Source organism: Podarcis gaigeae, assembly GCF_964106915.1.
Source record: "Podarcis gaigeae genome assembly, chromosome: 6".
NCBI classification, from domain to species: Eukaryota; Metazoa; Chordata; class Lepidosauria; order Squamata; family Lacertidae; genus Podarcis; species Podarcis gaigeae.
The window spans coordinates 42,413,421-42,435,377 of NC_139682.1; the positions used below are offsets into that span (position 1 = coordinate 42,413,421).

General features: G+C 43.5%; 1 protein-coding gene across 10 annotated transcripts in view; it reads right to left on the reverse strand.

The window, feature by feature from the left end:
* SOX13 (SRY-box transcription factor 13) overlaps positions 1-21,957 on the reverse strand; it is a 60,042-nt gene that overhangs the window by 25,998 nt on the left and 12,087 nt on the right. For 5 of the 10 annotated variants that reach the window (XM_083745707.1, XM_083745714.1, XM_083745715.1 and 2 more), the window contains one exon: positions 884-1,091. In XM_083745707.1, coding sequence (XP_083601833.1) covers positions 884-1,090 — 207 coding nt within the window. In that variant the 5' untranslated portion in view covers position 1,091. Of the gene's footprint in view, positions 1-883; positions 1,092-2,000; positions 2,165-7,704; positions 7,731-21,957 lie in introns of those variants that run through there. The other 5 variants (XM_083745708.1, XM_083745706.1, XM_083745710.1 and 2 more) reach the window with 3 other exon arrangements.

The following is a 21,957-nucleotide window of genomic DNA, read 5'->3' on the forward strand; positions in this document are numbered from 1 at the left end:
AAAGGATGGACATGCCAGGTATTGAATCATAGTCCCTCCCCTTTGATTAACAAATATAATAATAATCCCCAAATCTTGAGCATTTCCCCCCACTTTTTTACAACATGTGTCTTAAGGGAGCAAAAACTTAATGGCCAGGCCATTTTTAAAAAGATGTACACCTAGCTGTTTAGACGAGGGTTTCTACCGCTACACGTTCAAACTACAGGAGATTCACGATCCCAGTGGCTCAGTCAACTGTCAGTCAAGAGGGCCCCCTATTTTGACTTGAGCAGTAGTGTTGAGGGGCAGCTCCCTGTTTCATCTTAACATTTTGAATTCCTTCCCGCAAAGCTGCTCTTTGCCCCCCCCCCCAGATAGTGTGTGTGTGTGTGTGTGTGTGTGCGCGCGCGCATGTGCGTGTATCCCAAGCGAAGCAAATTAGCAACTTCAAGTGAGAGAACTGCGGGGGGGACGGGACAGGACACTGAAATCCTACATACTGTACAATGATGCTGCTGGCTGTTTCTATGTAAAAACCAAAACACCAGGAGGTAGGCCACATACCCATATTCACAGATGCTAATGTAATATCGGAAACTCACTCTGGGCTAGTTCAACCACTAGCTAAAGTAAGGTGGCCACTTCTGGAGGCTGATTTGAGGTGTCCATTATTAGATATTTAATTTATTATTGTTGACTTGAATAATGCAATAGGGGAAGGTCTGTGTGTAAGAGTGTCCATGTAGAGGCCATGTACTGCTCTGTCTGAGTTTCTTGAGCCAGACCTGAGTGGAATTATACATCCTAGTGGCCTGGCTTATGCACTTTTGAGTGCAGAAAATGTGGAGTGCCCTGCCTCAGGACAAGGAGGAAGGATGGAAGCCAATAGACTTTGTCCCACCTGTGGAAGCGTTTGGGGCTCAGTAACTTCACTCAGTGGCGATGGTGAATTGTGTGGTTTCTCAGAGCCAGGAGGAGCACCAGTCACCTCCCCCTGTGTAGACTGGTAGCAGCTCTCAGTCTTCTCTTCTATCTTAATGCTACAGTTCACCATGTTCCCAGCTCCATCGAGCTCCAGCTGAGGAGAGGAAGGACTCCTCATGGACATCCTGTGGGGAGAGGAGAAAGAGGGGGGGGAGGTAGGAAAACATCACATTGATGGATTTGCCAAAGAAACATGCCTTGGCATGGTCAGAATTTGGCGGGAAATAAAATTCCTGAATTGGGTACAAGACAGAGCCTTAGAGTGAAAATGGTATATATACACATTGTATGTGTGTTTCATTGCACAGGAGTGATGTTAATGCCACAGGAGAACTGGCCCTCAGACGGCTCTCGGCTTGGACTTTCCAGGCCCGTCAGAACCAAAAGCACAGCAATGCAACCACACAGCAATTTCCTGGCGCAGAAGCACAAAAAGGGGGCTTGGGGTGAAAGCAGCCATTGCAACTGGCCAAGTGCCACCATCCCTGCCACTCGGAGCTCTGGAAAAGTGCAGGGCAGTAATTACATAACAAACAAAGCCTGTCTCAAGCTGTGAATTAATCAAACTGCTGAAAATAAAACCTTCCTCTCAGGAACTTCAGACAAAAGAAATGAAAACAACAAGGCTGGCTGGGTAATGAAAAGCCAGCACACTGAATAGGGGACAAAAGGAAGTGGAACAATAGGGTGTTGGACAAAAGCAATAAAGTAAAAGGAAGTGTGACAGCTGAACAATGGGGCACTGTGCACGCCAGAGTTTCTGATCTTAGCAGGGCTTTTTTATCTCGGTTCCCTGCCCTTCTCTGAACAAATCATTGTGCTTTTCAGGCTATTGGGTTTCCTCCGCCGCTTGGTTTTTGGCTCCTACTGCCATTCCAGTCTGAAGCCTGCGCCCTTCCATTTTCATCCCTGGTACGTTCCTATCCATGCCGCAGCCCACTAGAGACCAAATAGATTCATCTTCTGGAGACAAAAGCCATCCATGTGTTGGGGAGGAGCACTGATAAGTGACAGCAACTCGTCCCCCTCCCCACCCCGCGAGGCATGCCAACTGCATTATGTAGTCTCTGGCTCGCGCATCCGATGGCAACAAAGCAGGTCTCTCTCTCTCTGACACTGGTGCGCCGCTGCCACAGGAAAGAGCCTTTGCTCTCTGCTTCCTACGGCTGCTCCACATCGTGTTCAAGGAGCTTGGCTGGGGTGCCCAAGTCTCACACTGGGCAGTTTTCTGCATTCCTTGACAGCACAAAGGCACGTTGCCGCAGCTTCGACCACTTAGTGCCAGGTGAGAAGTTAATTAATAAAAAGTTAATAACTTCCAATTTCTGTTTGGCATGAAGGCTAGATGAATGCATCCACCACCACAGAGGTGTTTCCAATCCCCTTCAAGCTCAGACAGCAGAGCAAAGGATCAGCATGGTCAGGAGAACTGCCACGGCTGATTGATTGATTGATTGATTGATTATGGTGGCAGTATCCAGAATTCGCCAGGCGCATTTTGCACCTGGCTATCAGACACTTGCTACCAAGTAAAGGTGCCTGGGAGTGTCAAGATGGCGCCTGAAGTCGCCCCCATCTGGAGGTACATGCCTGGGGATCCTTGGATCTTGACTGTTTTCACACACTGGCAGTGCATCCAGCAGAATACTATCCGTTATATTTTATTTGCACAATCAGAATGAATTTCAGGAACAAAAACTTTGTATTGAAAAATACAGCTTTTGAGCTGTCTGGCCCTAAAATGGCAACTAGGCATTCTGTTTGGCAACTATAACCTTGGTTTAAGGAGCCATTTGGTGCCTAGCTTACATATCTGAGTTTCTAGCTAGGTGTCAAATGGCGCCTTAAACCTAGGTCATCACAACGGAATATCTAGTTAACCCTTGGGGTACCTTCCAATACTACAATGCTACAATTCTATTATCTCAGCTACATTGCTTGACTGTAGCTTGCTCTGATGACAATTCACTTGTCCCAAAAAGCAAGAAGGAAAGACACACACAGGGGAAATGGAAATGATATCAACTATAGACAAAGACAGAGGATTTTTAAAGTGTGGTGAAATATAATCAGAGAAAAGCCATCGGTTTCATGAAGTTTATTTCAGTGTTGTGATAAAAACAGTCAGTCATCAGGTGTGTCTCCCTCTGGCCCCTCCCAGACCCCAGGCTATATATCCTTTATTCACATCCTAGGCTAGTTCAAACTTCCCTTCTGGAGTAGGATTGGACAGCCGCAACGGCCAATCAGATGCTACATTCTAAAACCCTCCCTGCATATTATTCAAGGATCCAAACTCCAGACATAACATGCGGTCTGTTCCATTTGGGTGGCTTGTGGAAAGGCTACAGCACAGCCAAATATATCTGCACTCAGCCCTGCCCTTACTTTGCTTGATGCTTGAAGGGGGGATGGGGGACTAAGATGCTCAGCAAGGGGTCCACAGAAGCACAAGAAGTGCGCCTTTTATTGTGCACGAGTCAATTGCCTCAATGGAGCTGTCAGTCACCAACCTGGCACCCCAGAAATCTCTGCATAGTCGCAATTGGACCCATGGCAGTAACAAATTGCGCTAGGCGCCTGCGGAATTTCGAACACTGTTTTGTCTCAGCAACCAGGTCATCCTGCACACAGTTCCTCATAAGGAAACCTCTGTGTGTTAAGTTTACTTCCTAAGATTCTGTGAGTTGTATGACTGCAAATGAGACATTGAAAAATAGGCCATTATTATCTCCACATTTTGCAAAGGGGGGGGTGGGTAGTGATGGAACTTGGAGGAACTGTCATGGAAACTTTCTTAAAAGTTCACTGCAGAAGTCATGTGTGAATTAGGGACTGCCTGGTTCATAGCTCAGGATAGCCTGCCAGATATTGTTGGGACTCCCAGCTCTCATTGGATCTAGCCAACATGGCAAATGGTGAGGGACGACGGGATCTGTTGTCCTGAAACATCTGGAGGGCATTACGCCGACCGCCTCTGCAACACTGTTCTCAGCAGACAGCAGGAGCCCTTGAAGGGCTGTTATATAACCCACTGTGCAACTCTGTGCTTCTTTATTAAAAGGCAGTGCGTGCCAAACATCCAGTGTGGCGCTAAGCTGCCATCTAGGCATGCCCCATGACAGATTAGATTGGGTGAGAGATTGAGCATTCACTTCAATAAGCGGCACAATAGGCCTCAAAAGGAAATGATAGGGCACCACAGTCTGTGATCTTAGCAAGCATGCAAGAGTGCTGGGTGTGTTGTTGAACACCACATTCTTTCTGAACAGATATGTGTTAACCTGCCAGTGATCTAAGTTACCCACTGTAGAAAAATCTGAGAAAGATGGCCTCCCAAAGGATTTACTGCAGTGCAAGTTAACTTGCCATGCCAACATTTCATGCCCCCCCCAAATGTCGTGATAAATATGAACTAAATACAGGTGAGCTGACTTTTAGGTACACATTCGTCTTAAGAAAATTTATTTATTTTCCATTTTATGCATTATATGTGTATGCTGAGGCACTGGCTTGTGCAGTAGAAAGGAAAACTGACAAGATTGCTGATGTTTTATCTAACTTTGATGAATGAATATTGCATTTTAGTGTTTATTGATTGCTTTTATGTGTTTTATTTGCTGTGATCTGCCCTGGTGTCCTATGACAAAGGGCAGGATATAAGCCAAATAAATAAGCAAGCAAGCAATCCTGCCTTTCTTCCATCATAAAACCCCAGGCGGCATACAGACGGCTCCCAGGTGATCAATGACCAGATCCAGGCCGGCTTAACTTCAGAAAAATAGTGGCCTTTTGTGCTTTGTGACCGAACTCTGCTCCTACTAAATGCTTACAAATGATGAGCAGGACTAACTTACCCAGGAAGGATTAACTAACTTACCCAGGAAGGATGGAGATATGCTGAAGATAATCCCCAGTGGAAACCAGATGGGATGAAGTGAATTTGCTTGTGCTTGGGGACTCATATTTGTGTAAGGGTTCATTGGACTAATATCATAGGCAGGCTATATCAAGCTTCCAGTCTGGCTAGTCCTGATATAAATGCTAGACTGAGCTTGGATTTCTGCCCTTACTTGTTTATGGAGCGGTATCTTCTACCTGCTATGCTTCAAAACTTCAGCTTCTCCAAAGGCCTACCCAGTCCAGTGCTCTGTTTCCACATGGCCAACTAGAGGCCTATAAGAAGTCCACAAGCAGGACATGTGTGCAACAGTGCTCTACATTTGAAAGACCCAAGGTTCCCAGTAAATTATGGTTCCTGAACCTGTCATTGGCCTACATTTGCAAACATACCATTCCTATTGCTTGCAACATACAAGCCGCAAAACAAAAGGCAGGTTTAGCAGTTGGCCCTCCATTTTCCATTTCTGATGCAAGGGATGTTAGTAGCATAAACAGCCCATGCTGTAGTAAATGGTACATGGAGGACCTAAGATCATCTTTGCCAACTTATCATACATTTCATTTTGCAGAAGTGCTCAAAGAACCTACAGAAGGTCAGAGTGAAAGAAACGTAAAAAAAGGTTTTTCAAGGCACCCCGTCCCGCAAAAGGCACAATATGCAGAGATGAAAATGAACTGAGCAGAAAGGAACCCATGCTTTCGTTCCAGTCCTTATTACTTCAGAAAGAATGCTGAATGCATAACCCCATTATGCCGAGGGGGAAAGAAAGCCATATTCTTGTTGCAGATCCCGCTCTCACGCTGGCTGGTATGCAGCCATGTAAGAGGGCTGCATTGTCATCCGGACAATGGGGGAATCAAGAACAATCAGTTGGTGGCGAGCTGAAAATGTATTCATTTTAAAAGAGAACACAAAGAGAAACTTCCAATCCTCCGGCAGGTCAGATTCGTATTGTACTTAACCTTTTGGTACCACTGGAAGTTTACTCTCAAAATGGGTCTGTTACTTTAATAGGTGTCTGTTTGAAAAGGGAGCCATTGTATTTTTATTACATGGTTTGCTGAACAAAAATACAGCCAGTTATCTTGTTACAAGGCTTGTTCCAGCACTGGGCCTGTTCCCCATTCTAATAGTCTCAGGTAGTTACCTCAAGGGGGGGGGGGCGCTCTGAAGTGCAAACAATGGGAACCGGAACAATTGGCCTGGGACATGGAAAATGTCTTCCTGTAATAGGGCTTTCCTTTTAATGTTTCCTTTTCTTGCACTGGGTGGGAGGGCTAAGCAAAGCTTGAAGTCTTCGAATGTACAAGACAAAGAGAAGGGATGTGGCAGAGGCCAAGAATTTCAGCAAGATTCAAAGAAAGATTGGCACTGATGCTTGTAATGAAACACCCCATATGCTAAAATAGTTAAGCCTACAAAGCAGTGACTTTTTAAAGTTATGAAGCAATTGTTATTTGTTAATTTGCATCTCACCTTTTCACCAAAGGGTGCTCGTTTATGTAGCATTTGCACGTAAAATGTTTGGGGGTAAGCTTGCCTTTTCTTTCATCCTGATGACAAGTGGTCTTTTTTTTGGTCATTCCCTTTTCACAGAGACTGGATGGTGAGACTTAAGAGAAGTCTGTGACTTCTCCATCTGATTACAAGAAGCCGCCTTATAATAAATCAAACCATTGGTTCATCTAACCCAGTAGTGTCTATCTCAACTGGCCATAGCTGTCCTTTCAAGGTCCCAGGTGGGGGTCTCTGCTAGCTGTGCAACTTGAGACCCTTTTCAAAGGGAGATGCCAGGATCTGAACCTACGGTCCCCTGCAGGCCAAGTATTCTCATGCTCTGTCCCCAAGTTATGTTCCCGTTCACCACTGCATCCTCAACTAAACAAATCCAAGTGTCTTGTCTTCAACAGCAGCACTCTGGTGTTCAGTGAATTACCTTATGTTAGCTATGAGGCAGGAGGAGGTACATGATTTCCTAAACATTAGTAAATAACTATGTATAGTTCAGATGAGAATTACATGAGGACACTGCATCATAGCTGCATTCTAAAGTTATGTCAACACAGATTATGGCCACATTCAACAGTCAGGTAAATTCACTTGCATTTTCGGGACCATATGTGTCAATTTATCAGGGACCTATTAATTGTGATGTGATAAACAGACCCATCAGAAGCAGCTCTGAGCTATCCCTTAACCTAACTAGGGAAGTGTGATGCTGGTCACTTCTTTAATTACAATGCTGAGCTGACTCAGGATCCTGGGTGCTTCACTGCTGCTTAGCAACAGCCCCTACAGAGAGATCAGTCTATGCTTCACTGAAAGGGTAATGTCATCACAAACCTCTAAATCTTACTCTTAACATCCTGACTTATACATCATGGGGCGGTGGGTGGGGGAAGAGTTATCTCATAAAAATTTGGGCTTTGAGTGAATATACAATAACCACTGAGAATAATCAAAGCTGGGTGAATTTATCTGTAATCCCAAAAAACTGAAATCTTGCTATGGCGCCAGACTCTCTCAACAGCGGCTGCACAACTTCTTTCTACTTCCATTGTTATTTCTTTGTGGCACACATCCTGCTATTCTCCCTCCCTGTACTGCCACCCTTCCTGGCTAAAATCTATCTCTCCTGTTTATCCAGTGCCAGTAACAAAAAATAGCCACCCTGGGACTGGCAGCATGTGAACATTTGCAGGCCTCACATCTGGAAATGGCACCTTCTTGGGTAGGGTGAAATCTCAAGGAACCTATGGCATAGCCATGTGTGGATTTGAAAGTCTGAAACGAAAGAAGCAGGGTGGCTGCCATTGTGTATCATTGCAATGTACCCTCCAATTTTGATGGCTTCAAGTCTGTTAATGGTACCTCAAATGGATCTGCATGGAACAAGATCCATAAAGTTTTCTCAGTGAAGAATGGGCACAAAATTACTACCTTCCTTTGCATGATTAAGTTGTGACAGGATTATTTCTAAGAAAACAGCAGTGGCAGCAAAACCACGTTCCTCTATGAATTTGGCCATGACTGGAGAATCACTTTGGGAGGGGACAGTTTGCTTTTTGTGCCTCCAACTGCACAGAGACCAGCTTATCTTACACTGTCCGTCCCATAATAAAAACCTGTGGGTCCAGTATTCACCAGCCTCTTTGGCTTCAATACCAGCTGCCTTCCCACTCCAGCTGAGGGAGAGGAAAGGGCTGAGCAAGGGAAGCTGTCCCATGACAAGGAAGGAACACTCAGGTTTGCAGTGAGTGTCCCAGGCCAAGTCCCTTCCTGAAATTGTGCCTGTCACCCACAAAAGAAGTAGGTGGAGTAAAACTCAAGCGGTGTTGCAGCACGTTGGATATGAGTAATGCCAGAACAATGAAGTCCATGGGTGTCCATGAAGGGGGGGTGCCCCCCACCAGTAAACTATAATTCACAGATCCCCAGCCTTCATATTATTATTATTATTAGTAGTAGTAGTAGTAGTAGTAGTAGTAGTAGTAGTATCTGTGGGTTCTGAAGTGGTATTCCAACTGCTGGGAAAGACACATGTAGCATGGTGTTGGGTGTTTATTGGGCAGCGTCTGGGGTGGGATGGATCCTGAAAGACAAAGAGAGATGCCTGGGGTTGCCAACTCGTTGCTCCATCAGGGCTCCTGTGCCTCGGATGTAGGTGTAATTTTAGGTGGGTTATTAGGAGTAAATGGTTTGAGGGTTGACAGCCAAAATATGAGTAGAATAGAAATCCCCTATGCTACACAGTGTATAGCTAAATCATATTTAGGCCCATATATATGAAAAATTTTAATACACTGGATTCTATTCACACCAAACGTAGTACAAAGGCAGACTGCTCACAATGTCCATATTGTAAACGGAGGCTTCAGTTCATAAAGGTTTGCCTTGACAAGAATGAGTGCACTACAGAAGAACCAACAGACAAAACCAACATGGGTTTTGTGCTCTATTTTTCTCCCCTTGGATTTGCAATACCCCCTTAGACAGACCATCAATGCATGAACAGACCAGATCGCCAACTCGTATAAATGAACATGATGGCACTAGCCCTCTGCAGATGATCATTTGATGACACTGTGCAACAGCTAAGAGAATAGCTGTTGATACAATCCCTCCTTTTATAGATATGGCTTGCCTTCTGTTTGGTACTAGCATCCTTGCATAGAACTAGTTGGTATTCCTGCTAACTCTGCAACAGATTTTAATTAACAGTTTGTATTTAAAGTTACCTGATTCCAGTCATTTTTTAAAAAAAGACATACGAAAATCTATTGTTTATGAAGGAGCTAAGAACCCAGGACCCTTATGGCAGTAAGAAAGCAATTACGCTAAGCATGATTTTCATCCCCCCTTAAGGTAGGCAAGGGTCTTTCTAATCAAGAGTGTGGGAATTTGGGTGCCTGAAACTACCCATCAGGTGAGATTCTTACCACGCATCTACTAACACAGCCCTGCTACTCTGTGCGTTCAGCTCCAAGAAAACCTGGAGATAGCAAAGAGGACAACAGTGAAGGTTGACAATTACAGAGAGTTTGGTTCATTCCCAGAGCCCTGTGCCAAATACACTAGTTTAACAGTGGCGTGTGCACTCTTATGCTTTAAAAAATATTCTACATCACATACATTCTACACAAACAACAGTGATCTTGCAAAATGAACACATCATGGTAGCACATTTGCATAAGAGTGTTAATTTATTATTACAATGTGTTGTACGTGGGACTGCCTTAGAAGACTGTTCAGACACCCCAACCAGTTCAAAATACAGTCACAATATCGCTGGCTGGAACCACTGGATGGGAATGTATTGTATCTGTTTTTAAACATATTCACTGGTTACCAGCCAAGTAAAATTTAAAGTGATGGTGCGTACTTTTAAAGTCCTGCAAGATTTGGACCTGGATACCTGAAGAGATGATTACTTCAATATCAAACTGTCCAAGATTTCAATATTGTTAATCAAGAAAGTAAATATTTTGCTTACATGTAATTGTCACTATCTGTTCTTCATGCATTTCATTTTCTTCTGACCTCACTCCTACCATCCCCCAAACCATGTGTATGTATATATGATTGCCAAGTTAGGATCACAAGTCAAGCTTCTGGTGAAGTGGACTCTAGTTGCAAATGCTTGTGCCAGACTACACACATTAGTCTTTTATTGTTGTTTTTGTTGCAACCCTCTAGAAAAGATGATACTCTGGGTTTCTTCTGTTTCTAATATCTGGTTGCTCAATCATAGGTACAGTCAATTAATAAGGACAGAGAGAGATCATGTCAGATACACTGATTTGGGCAAACCATGAGCTAGGCTTGTTGATTTAAGCACGTCCATCATTTGACTATGCAAAATGTGATGTTTCACAGCTGAATGTGTGAACTGACTTAACTGCAAGGCACTGTGAGGTGATATGAAAGATCTGTCTGTTTGATGTGTGATGGCTCATTCACACACATATATCAACACTTGCTGATGCAAGTGATCAGTATGCATGGGGGAACTGTTTGGGACAGCTCCGAGAAAGAAGCAAGAGAAAGTTTGAGAGTTTCTCAGAGGGAAAAAATATAGTGGGGTTTAGACATTCCAAAGCCTTAAATGGAACCTGCTTCCAAATAGCACAATATATCTTCATCATCAATTTATTAATTGCCTTCTACACAATATCAAGGCAATATACAATAGGAACAGAAAAAAACAATAAAGCAACAAACATACATTTAAAGCAAAATCAAAACAATACAAGATAGACCTTCACAGCAAAGTCCCATATACCCAGAGGGGAAAGCCTGCAGGAACAAAAATGTCACCCACTTGCAGATAGCAGGTGCCTGTCATATCGGAATGGAATTCCACAACAGGGGCAGCCACATTAAAGTCGCTGCTCTGAGTTGTTCCAAGTCTTTGGAACTTGCTGGAGAAACTTTCCTTTTTCAGCTGGTTCTTAACATTCTACAGCTAATGGGCATGCTCAAACCTCACTGGGGTGTTATTTGGAGTGGGGGGCTGTCACTTTAGGGGATTTTATTATATATTTTCACACTTCTGCAAACCCCAGGGTTCCCCATGGTTTCTCAGTGCCTCCATTTTGGCTCCTATCCTGTTGGTGTTTACCACCTGAGTTGGCTATTACAAGGAGCAATGAGGTTGAGAAATCGCAGAACAATCAAAAGTACCCCATACTTTTTGTGTACAAAAAGTCTTGCTTTGAGACAATTATTACTAGTCCCTAAATTCAGTAATAGAGGGATGTTCTATAATTTTATAGTAGGACCAAGAAAATGCAAAATGACCAATTTTGATGTAAGCATGAATCACTGTTGGAGAGGGACAGATGGCATAAAGTGGGATAAAGACCCAATGTCACATCTAGAGATGACCAGAGTGTTTCCATGTGGACTAAAAGAGGTTACTAAAAAAAATTTTTTAGGCACATGCTTATCTGTACTTACAATGATCTCTCCAATATCCCTTTGTGTCCTTTTTAGGCAGCACCAGAAGCACTGCAAAACACTTTGCAATGAACCGAAATATTCTTCTATTAAAGTGTTTAGCTAGGAGCAGAGAAGGATAAAAAGGAACCTAAAAACCAGCCTTGCCCTCAGCAGCTGCAATCCGACATCCCACTACCCTCCAACTGACTCAATATAAATTCAGCATTGAGACTAATGGCTGCCCCAGCTGCTGTGCCCGTTTGACAATCTAACAACATAACTTAACAGCAATGTCAGAAGCGGCTCCACGTTATATTAAATGTCAGAGGATACACGCGCGCACACATTTAAACACACATATTTGAAGACCAACAGGAACTGACTCAAAGCAAAAGATGCTTCCTGTCATGTCTTCAGCTGAAACCGAAGAAAAAAACCTAAAATTAAATCCCCACTAGTATATTTACTGCAAGTTTTTCATTCGTCCTTTCCGCTCAGCACTCCACCATGGAGCTCTGGGTAACATACCTGAGCTTATGCCACTTTTATCTTCCCAACATCCTTATGAGGAAAAGTCAATACAGTGAGCCCCATCACTAACCAGCAACTTAAGACCAGAGCTCTGCTTCACTCTCTCAATCAAATCAATCTGGCTTGCCCCATCTGAGTGTTTGGGAAAGCAACGAGGAAGTCCCTTTGTAACAGACTTTCCCTCCCCATCCCCCAGATCACTTTTTTTCCATCTTCCAAATAAAACTGATGTAATGCAGTTCTTTGAGCTGATGACACGACCATCTCGACTCTCCTTATCTTTGTATGAAATCGGTGCTCTAGCATCATATCAATGTGTGCCAATATGAAGCCTCCCAACCAATTCTAAGTATCAAGACCACATCACAGTTTATCAGCATCGCAGAGCTGACTTAAAAGTTCCAATTTTGCTCAGAATTTTTATCTGGATATACTCAGAACAGCACCTCATTGCTGACCTATTTTGTTTTCCCTGTTTTCTGTTCTCCCTTGCATTGCCGTTTATGAACCCCTCTCAACCTCTCTCCTCAATGTAAGAAAGCAAGTGTGGCTTCCTAGGACATACATGCAACTGTTCTGAAGCAGCAGCTGCCTTTGTTATCACGGGAAGTGCATGCGCTGAACTTAAAAGCATAGCAGTTCAATGTCTAAACAATATCTAGCAAATTAGTCCTGTGGCACTTCACCACACACCTTAGGGCCCACTACAATCTGGATACTATAAGCTAATTTATTAAAGGTTGTGCATTAATAAGATACTTCCTGGAAACACAAGAGGAAGTACCTCATTAAATAGGTTGCAGGGAATGGTAGTTCATCTGAATGCAGCTCAGTATAAGAAAGTTTTTAATATTTGATGTTTTATTAGGTTTCTATATGTGTTGGAAGGGCCCGGAGTAGCTGGGGTAACCCAGCCAGATGGACAGGGTAAATAATAATAATAATAATAATAATAATAATAATAATAATAATAATAATAATAATACATTTATTATAATAATACATTTCTGTTGTATCGATCCTGCTGCTATTCCATAGACTAGAATCAATAGCACTCTGATTCGGAGAACAGATCACCTGCAAATGTGATTGCATGGACTTTCTCTTAGTGTGTAAAGTGCTTTACTTTCTCCTTTTTTCTATTTAGATTGTATCAATTTTTGCAAAGTTACAAAAATAACACAGCAACCAAACAGCCCTCCCAGCCCCTCCAACCAAAACTCATGTAATTATATATAAGCTAAGATTATTAATATTTATACAGCTTTTTCAGTGCCTCCTCTAAGACATTCCCACACTCTATGTCCAAGATAGATATGAAAAGAGGAGGGGGAAGTGGGGGAAAGACAGCAAAACATGAACCAGCTTAATTAGTTTGCATTTTCGCTGCCACGAGCTAGTTACCATATAGTTTTAGGAATGGAGCCAAAATGTTGCATATTTGTACTGGTGACTCAAGGCAATTGTTCTTTAACTGCTAGGTCTAATAAGTTCATTTCTCTGAGGAGCTGAAAGCCTTCCAGCTTTTGAGAAATATGTGCTTGGCTGTGGCTGCTGCTCTGAGGACCCACAATTTATGCCCCTGGTCCATTTTCAACTCCACAGGTAAGCACCCTAAGATGCTGTGAAGTTAAGCATTCAGGTCAAAATTAATCTTCTAACAGCCTTCTCATCAAAAGGATCTGAATACAAGACAAGATCAGAGCGCACAGCTTCACTTATTGCTGAGCATCTCCAGAAGCTATTGTGTTCCAGGGATTCCTGACAGATGCAGTCTATCAGGAGTCTCATATACATGTAATATGTGTAGCAGCCTTGACACAAGTTCTGTCAATTTCACAGATGGAATCGCAGTCCTCCTTTCTCACAGCAACTAGTGACTAGCCATCAAACTGGAATAAACAAGGGGAGGGGGGATGCAGGGGTTATTAAGCACTCCAATTAAACATTCTGGGCTGGATTCAGCTAAGTTGTTGCACTAGCCAAAACCAGAAAAATGAGTCCCACGAGTGCAAAAGAATTTTCCCTCTTCTTCCCCCATACACCCTGCTCACCATCTCCCAATTTGCTTGAGTGGGGCCAGAGAACCCCTAGAACGACGGGCAAAACAGTAGGAGATGTGAGATTACTTTGTTCCCTTGCCTTAATTTTCACAGAAATGTATGTCCTTTGCACCTGCTCACCAAAATAAGTGATGGGGGTCCCAGTCCTACAGATATGCACAGCTCTGATGGTGCACAGAGTAGCTTTCCCCAGTCTGCTTGGTGTCATCGCAGTCTCCCTTGCAAAGTTTGAATGTAGCCCGTCAGCTACTGCTTAAGATGACTGCTCTCTTTTCAAGATTGCCCAGGGCCAATACACCATGTTTTCGTTCAATAATACCATGGTGCCTCTTCCAGCTGAATATTAATTTATTCTGAAATTTATATCCCCACCCTTCCTCACAAAGGAGTCCAGGGTGGCAAACAAGAAGCAATAAAATGGTAAAAACAAAACAAAACCTCATTTGGCCCCTGGACAGGGTATCTTAATGATCTGAGAAGTCTGTCTGCTAGGAGATGAATAGGGTATGTGCTGCTACAACCAGAAGCTTCCAATCACTGACCCCTTTCAGTCCAACACTTCAAGCTTTGAAACCAGAATTGTTTGATGCCATTTCACACTGCATCCAGACAGGACAGGGTGTGGTGGAGCAAGAGGAAGAGACTGCCCTTTGCTAGCACTTAGGTGCCAGTGAGATTAGCCAAATACTAATCTAAGGACATTTTCACATATGCGACACAAGCCATTTTTTGTTTCAGGTAGTTTGCAATGCTAATGTAAAAAAACCCCAGCACAGGGGTTGGCTCAGTGGCAGTAATGGGGGGGGGGGATGTGTAGGTGTACTATGGTGACACCACAAAAAAGCATCCTGCAAAAATCAAAACAATCCTGCAATTGTGAATTTACGATCCAAAATTATTAATTACTTTAGGGATTTCTTGCCTGCCCTTCACCATAAGGTCCCAGGGTTAGCTTACAACAACAGTCAAAACCAACATATGCTTAATTCTTGCTCTTAATCGGCGGCATATAATTTGTGTACCATACCAATTGTCTTTAAAAACTTAATTGCAGCAATAAAGACATAACAAGTTACTGAACTTGAGGTTTCCCCCCATTTATAACAGATAGTAGAATCAGAATGGAATTGTATCAAAAATATTATTTCTATGAATTTCTCAGAATCTCAACTACAATGCACATGCTTGTGTGGCATCTTGTAGCTTTGTTATTCCAGAACTTGAGAAATAAACTCCATTTCCCCATAAAACAGTTATCTCTCATACTTCCTTCGCTAATAACATTAGCTAATTGGACTGTATCACAAACCATATTCTCTAGCACTCAGGTCAGGAGCCACTCGGTCAGAGAGTAAGGTTTAGACTATAGTCATTATTATTATTTTGGAAATAAATATACAGGTTACTACATATCTTCCCGTCCTCCCATTTGCCAACAGAGTAACTAAATGCCAGCTGGGGGTGCAGGCTCCTAATTCATTGCTATCTGTTCATCCTAAGGAAAGTCCCCATTTTTATTTTTGTGCCTTGGAGATAACTAAGAAAGGGCCCTGCCATTTGGGCAGAAAACAAGTTTTCTTTTATTGCAGAGTAATAAAACAAGAGAGTTTCAAGAGAGGAGGAAACTTTGCCTCTGCATTGTTTGCCGGCATTCAGTTACACCCGACCCACCCTAAAAGTTTAGGAAGAATGGCATTTGTTTTGTTCTCCAGCTCTGGACAAGAGACAAGAGGCTCTTTGTGTCTCTCGGACTCCTGAGGCACCTGTTCCCCGCACCACTCCATTCCTCACAGTGCGCCCTTATTTTATCCCTGCGTGTCCTGCTGTCTGTTCTCTCCAGCAAACAGCTTTGGCAGCCCCTTCCTACACCTGCCCTGATCTGGCACCCGGCTCAAAGCAGAGGGATGTGGGCAAGGCACAGTTGCTCTGCAGGCACAGAGCTGCACTTATGTCAAGCATTTGTTATGGGGAGCACACGGCAGCAGGGCATGGAAAAGAGAGGGAGGTGTGAGAGCAAGCAGAGGCGTTCAGTGCTGGCCTGGCAAACTGGCACTGAGCTGACAAACCCCTCAAGATGCACAGCTGCCACAGCCAAGGACGGCTCTGGGGCTCAAAGGGCACACACCAAAGACCTATGGCCAGACAACACAGACCCCATCTCCCTGAAAGCAGTATCATACGACTTTAAACAGTCATGGCTTCTCCCAAAGAATCCTGGGAGCTGCCATTTCTAAGAGTTGTGAGGAGACCGTTACTTCCCTCACAGAGCTACAACTCTGAGTGGCTTAACAGTCAATTCCTCTTCCCAAGGAACTCTGGGAATTGTAGCTCTCTGTGAGGAAAGACCCAAAGAAGATTCCCACTATTGCAAAGACCTTTTGATAACTTGTCAGTATTTTTTACTTCCAGACATCACAACTTGAATGTTTTCCCTCTACGTATTTAGAAATATTGATCTGATAATACTCTCCCTTGCTGTACTTGCTTTCCACTTAAGATTGAGGGACTAAGAAGACACAGTTGCATATATGCAAACTGTTTCATGCTAACATGTGGGCTAGAAGCTTTAAAGAAGCAACCACAGACAGACATCGAGAAGGCAAGTTCTGCACTACACCCAGCGTTGAAGAGGCGCTGCTTTGAGCCTCTTTGCTTCAAGCCATGGCACTATAAGATGGAAGGCAGAGGTAACTCCTAAATGGTCCTGCATTTTAGGGACAAGGTCCATGCACCCAAGGTGCTGGAGATCAAAGCAGGGCAAAATTCCTGCTCTTCCGCCCCCAACCTCCTCTTTGTCTCCTAGTTGGGTGTATTTCTTGGTTATAAGAAAGGACACCTAGCAAACAATGCTGTAAACCTTTAAGGACTTTCCACCACCAGGAGCCATATTGTCCATGTCCCCACTAATCAGTCTCGCCCTCCTCCCCACTCCAATTCAGAAAAAAGGCCCTTTCTGGCACAGCATGAAAGGCAATGGTATTCCTTAAAGGTGACAGTTACTTTAAGTGCTCAGCTGGGATTGCTCTCTTCTGTGGACTGGTGTCTCTTTTACTGCCGGCAGCCCTGCTGGGCTCAGGGTCATGCTGAGACTTTTGAAAAGACAGGGCAATTTCCAGTGTCTCTTCTACCACTGCTTATATTTGCAAGTGGGAAAGGTGGCTAAAAGGACTTTCACCCTGCTGTGATGTGTTCTGCCCCCCAATACCTGCCAAAGGTTTCTCAGTATGACCTGGTACCATGAGGTGAGCTCTCTTCTTTTTCTCCAAGTGGATGCACAGTCACTTGTTTCTAACACATGAACACTACAAATTGTGTTTAGGAGCCTTCGGTGCTGCAAGCCACCCTTGTGTCAACTGGATCTGCATGCTGTAGCCCAGTTCCTTCAGAAACAAAAGGACCTTCCTGTGGTATCAGGTATGCATTTGGTTGGCAGCAGGAGAGGACCTTTCCTGTGGTTGCACACACCAGGACTCTTTACATCCTTCCCTGGGGGGGAGGTCCCACTTCCCTCACTCTTTGATGGCCACCTGCTGTTTTGTGAAGACCCTAACCCTTTTAGACCCAATCTGTTCTTGTGACTGTAGTTTGATTTAAGCTATTTTTAATATTGCATTTTGGGGACGCTGGTGGCGCTGTGAGTTAAACCACAGAGCCTAGGACTTGCCAATCAGAAGGTCGGAGGTTCGAATTCCCGCGACGGGGTGAGCTCCCATTGCTTGGTCCCTGCTTCTGCCAACCTAGCAGTTCGAAAGCACATCAAAGTGCAAGTACATTGGTACCTCGGGTTACATACGCTTCAGGTTACATATGCTTCAGGTTACACACTCCGCTAGCCCAGAAATAGTGCTTGAGGTTAAGAACTTTGCTTCAGGATGAGAACAGAAATCTTGCTCCGGCAGTGCAGCAGCAGCAGGAGGCCCCATTAGCTAAAGTGGTGCTTCAGGTTAAGAACAGTTTCAGGTTAAGTACAGACCTCCAGAACGAATTAAGTACTTAACCCGAGGTACCACTGTAGATAAATAGGTACCACTCTGGTGGGAAGGTAAACGGCATTTCCGTGCGCTGCACTGGTTCACCAGAAGCGGCTTAGTCATGCTGGCCACATGACCTGGAAGCTGTACGCCAGCTCCCTCGGCCAATAAAGCGAGATGAGTGCCGCAATTCCAGAGTCGGTCACAACTGGACCTAATGGTCAGGGGTCCCTTTACCTTTACCTAATATTGCATTTTAAGTGGTTGAAACTCACTCTCGGCTGACCTAATTTTTTTATTGGAAGGAAATATGGGATATACTTTTTTAAAAAGTAAGTTTTTCTGAAGGTCTTCTGCTCCAAGGACTTTGCCTTTTCTACCTTGCTACCCATGATGTCTGGAACTGCCTCTGAGAACACTTTCTATATGCTTCCTCACACTCCTCCTTCAACCCCTTTTTCAAAGCTCACTTTTTCCATGAAGACTTTGACATGACTCCTTAGCCCTCCTGTCCTCATGCAATGGTGGGGGTCCTATGTTTTCTCCACATGTTGTTGGATTCCAACTCCCATCAGCTCCAGCCAGCATAGGCTATAGTCAGGCATGATGCTAACTGCAGTCCATCAATATCTAGAGGACCACAGGTTCTTCATTCCTGTCAATGAAACTCTGCCCATATACGTGCAACAGAAATTGACACACATTATTCGCTTGTTTATCCTGGATTCTTTTTCTCTCCTCTGCCTCTGTTGGCTCCTGTATGTCAAATTTAAAACAAAAATTAATATAAATGACCCAGATGATAGGCTAATAGATGAAATCAGCACCTTTCTTTGGCTTCACACATTTGCTTCCCATGTTACTGAAACCAAGAACCACTTCATATGTGACCATATGAATATGCCATGTGTGCACCATGTGTGTTCAATGAGTGTACACATGTCTAATTGGATGCATGCACATATTTTAGGAAGCCTCAGTCATTACAACTTCCCACTATGCAGTGCTCAATGGCAAAACAGACACATATGTGTTGATCACACCTAAGAGTCTCTCATTAGAGTCAATACATGATAAACATATTTTCCTACCAAGAAAATGTTTTGGAAACATCAATGCTTGTGAAGATGTTCCAAGACTGGATTCCAAAACAATCAGTTATCCAAATCGTCATCTGCATATTGATACAAAAACCCAGAAAACATAAAAGTGTGGATAGACTAGGATTCCTATGACCCTAAAGCCCTACTTATAGCTACAGCCATATAAGTTCTACCATTAGCTACCAATACATTTCCAGCACAGTAAATCAGAAGAGCTATAACTCCCTAGTTGAAACATGGCAGTAAGATTGCCACAGGCTATAGCTGGACGCTGTGGTCTCTCATAAGACTCAATACCACAGCTGAAGAAGTGTGCATGCACACGAAAGCTCATACCAAGAACTGACTTAGTTGGTCTTTAAGGTGCTACTGGAAGGAATTTTTTTTTGTTTTGACTATGGCAGACCAACACGGCTACCTATCTGTAACAGCTGGTAATAGTTTGCAAATCCCGTAGTACAAGGGTATGACACACTTTCTCATGAATTACGGTACTTAGTGCCTGCTTTGTTTGGTTATCTAGAAGAGCCGGACAAAGAGTTCACAACACTAGAGATAAACAACCAAGAGGGTTTGTGCAAATCATTGTTACTGTTAGAATGTCTGAATCTGCTCTTTAAATTTCCCATAAAATCTTGAGTGTTCCGAGTTGCACTGTGTAGTCCTGTGCATGTTAACTCAGAACTAAGTTCCACTCTGTTCAATGAAGCTTATTCCCAGGTAAGTGTGCATAGGCTTGCAGTCTTAGTTAAAACTCTCATCGTACTTTTCAAACAACTAAAATGAGCTCTGGATCAGGTGGAAGCACAAGCACCCAAGACCTGGACATGCAACAACATGGTTACCAGGCAGTGTGTGGCTGATGTTTCCTCCACCTTTTTATATAGTTAGTTGAACTTAATTTTATTCAAATAGGTGGGAATGGAGTCATTGTCCAATTAATTTTAACAGTCTGAATCCAAACCTAAGGGTTTCATGTAAGTTGAGCTGTTTAGTAACTAGATTCATACCTCTTCAGAACAGCTTATAGGATTCCACTCCTGTTTTTGCATCATTGGGGAACTATTTTGCCCACTCACTTTAATTACTTCTTGCAAATTTGCACTGGTTCTCTGCTTCCCACATTTCCTGCTGGAAATGGCTCCCTCAGGCTCCCTTGCTAAGCACACATGGCCTAAAACTGCGCACAGGGGAGCAGGGGAATGCATACAACATCCTTGTTTCAATCACATTCTGAGCAAGGAAGGTCTACAGGAGCTTTGCATTTGGCCAAATGCAAGTAGAACGTCTCATGCAATAAGGGCCCCTGCTTTGTCAGGATCCCCAGTAACATGGAGAGCTCCACCTATGTTCAAGCAAACATGAATAAAAGCCCCCAACAAACATTCCTTGCTCAACAGAGGGGAAGTGGGGAGCTGAGCTGGCAGGGCAAGCAAGCATCAGGGTGTCGTGGTGGAGCTTGCACAATAGTTGCTGCTTTTAGGCAGAGGATAGTCATCCGTCATTAATGTTTTAGTTGAGATTCCTGCATTGTAGGGGATTAGACTAGACCCTCAGGGTCCCTTCCAACTCTACAATTCTCTGATTCCCATCCATGGATTCAGCATTCAAAACTCCCATTGTTCTAGATGCATTTTGCAATAGGGAAATTCATTAGCGTGAGCAGTTTCTGAGCTCTAGGTGCAGTACTGCGCCTAAGATTTCAGATTAAAACTGCAGCGTGGAAGGAAAGGAGGACCTTTTTCTGCCTCCCCACTTCCAGCTACTTTCTGAAGACTGGAGAAGAGACCCTCTCAAGAATATTAGGGGAGTGGGCAGGGGAAGGACTAGACCATGGGTAGGCAAACTATGGGCTGGGGGCCGGATCCGGCCCAATCGCCTTCTAAATCCGGCCCTCAGAGGGTCTGGGAATCAGTGTGTTTTTACATGAGTAGAATGTGTCCTTTTATTTAAAATGCATCTCTGGGTTATTTGTGGGGCATAGGTATTTGTTCATTCCCCTCCCAATATAGTCTGGCCCCCCACAAGGTCTGAGGGACAGTGGACCGGCCCGCTGCCGAAAAAGTTTGCTGACCCCTGGACTAGACCATGTGAAAAATGAACATAATATTTTAGCTGCAGTTCATTCACTTTCGGCTTTGTACTCTGGTTATAAAAAAAGCATGCCTAGACATTCCATTGTTGCGCCCATAACCTAGGTTTAAGGTGTCATTTAGCTCCTAGCTTTCATAGCTCAGTTTCTCACACTGCATGGATTCACATTTGCTTGTTCAGTCAAATGCTTGAATACATCTAGGGAGGTTGCTGTAATTTGAAAACTGTGTTCAAGTTCCTTTAACACAAGCCTCCCTGGCTAGTAATTTGAAGGTAGGAGGGCCCTTTGTATTAGGCTTTTTTTAAAGGAGCATTTTGATATATACGCCCCATGTTTTCATTCCACAAAGGCGTTTGTCAAAGTGGCTTACAAATATAAAACAGAACAGAAAAACAGGAAGGAGCCAACCATTAAACTATCAAAGTAAAGCTAGCGAAAAAGCAAAAACAAAACAAGGGAAAGAGCCATGCTCACATACAATACAATAAGTAGCAACAGAATCAAAAGCTTGCTCTAAAGGAATGTTTTTGATTGTTGGGTAAACTCAAAATCTCTTAGGGTAAGACAGATCTAAGTATTCTTTTGTTTAGATTTTTATTATTGCAAATAAGTTTGCATAGGACTGATTTCACCCTTTGCTACCACCCTGGCACTGTGATGAGCAATTTCCCTATACTTCACACCTGTTGTTATTCAAGGGAAATCTTACAGCCTGGATTAGAGCACTTGCGCCTATATCCATGGATGTTTACATCTAACCAAAGATGTAAATGTTAATAGATACAGGTTCAACTGCTATAATCCAAGCTGTAAGTAAACAAGATTTCCCTTGAATAACAGCAGTTGAGCTGCTAAACTGATCTAACCAACCTGAAGGGGATTA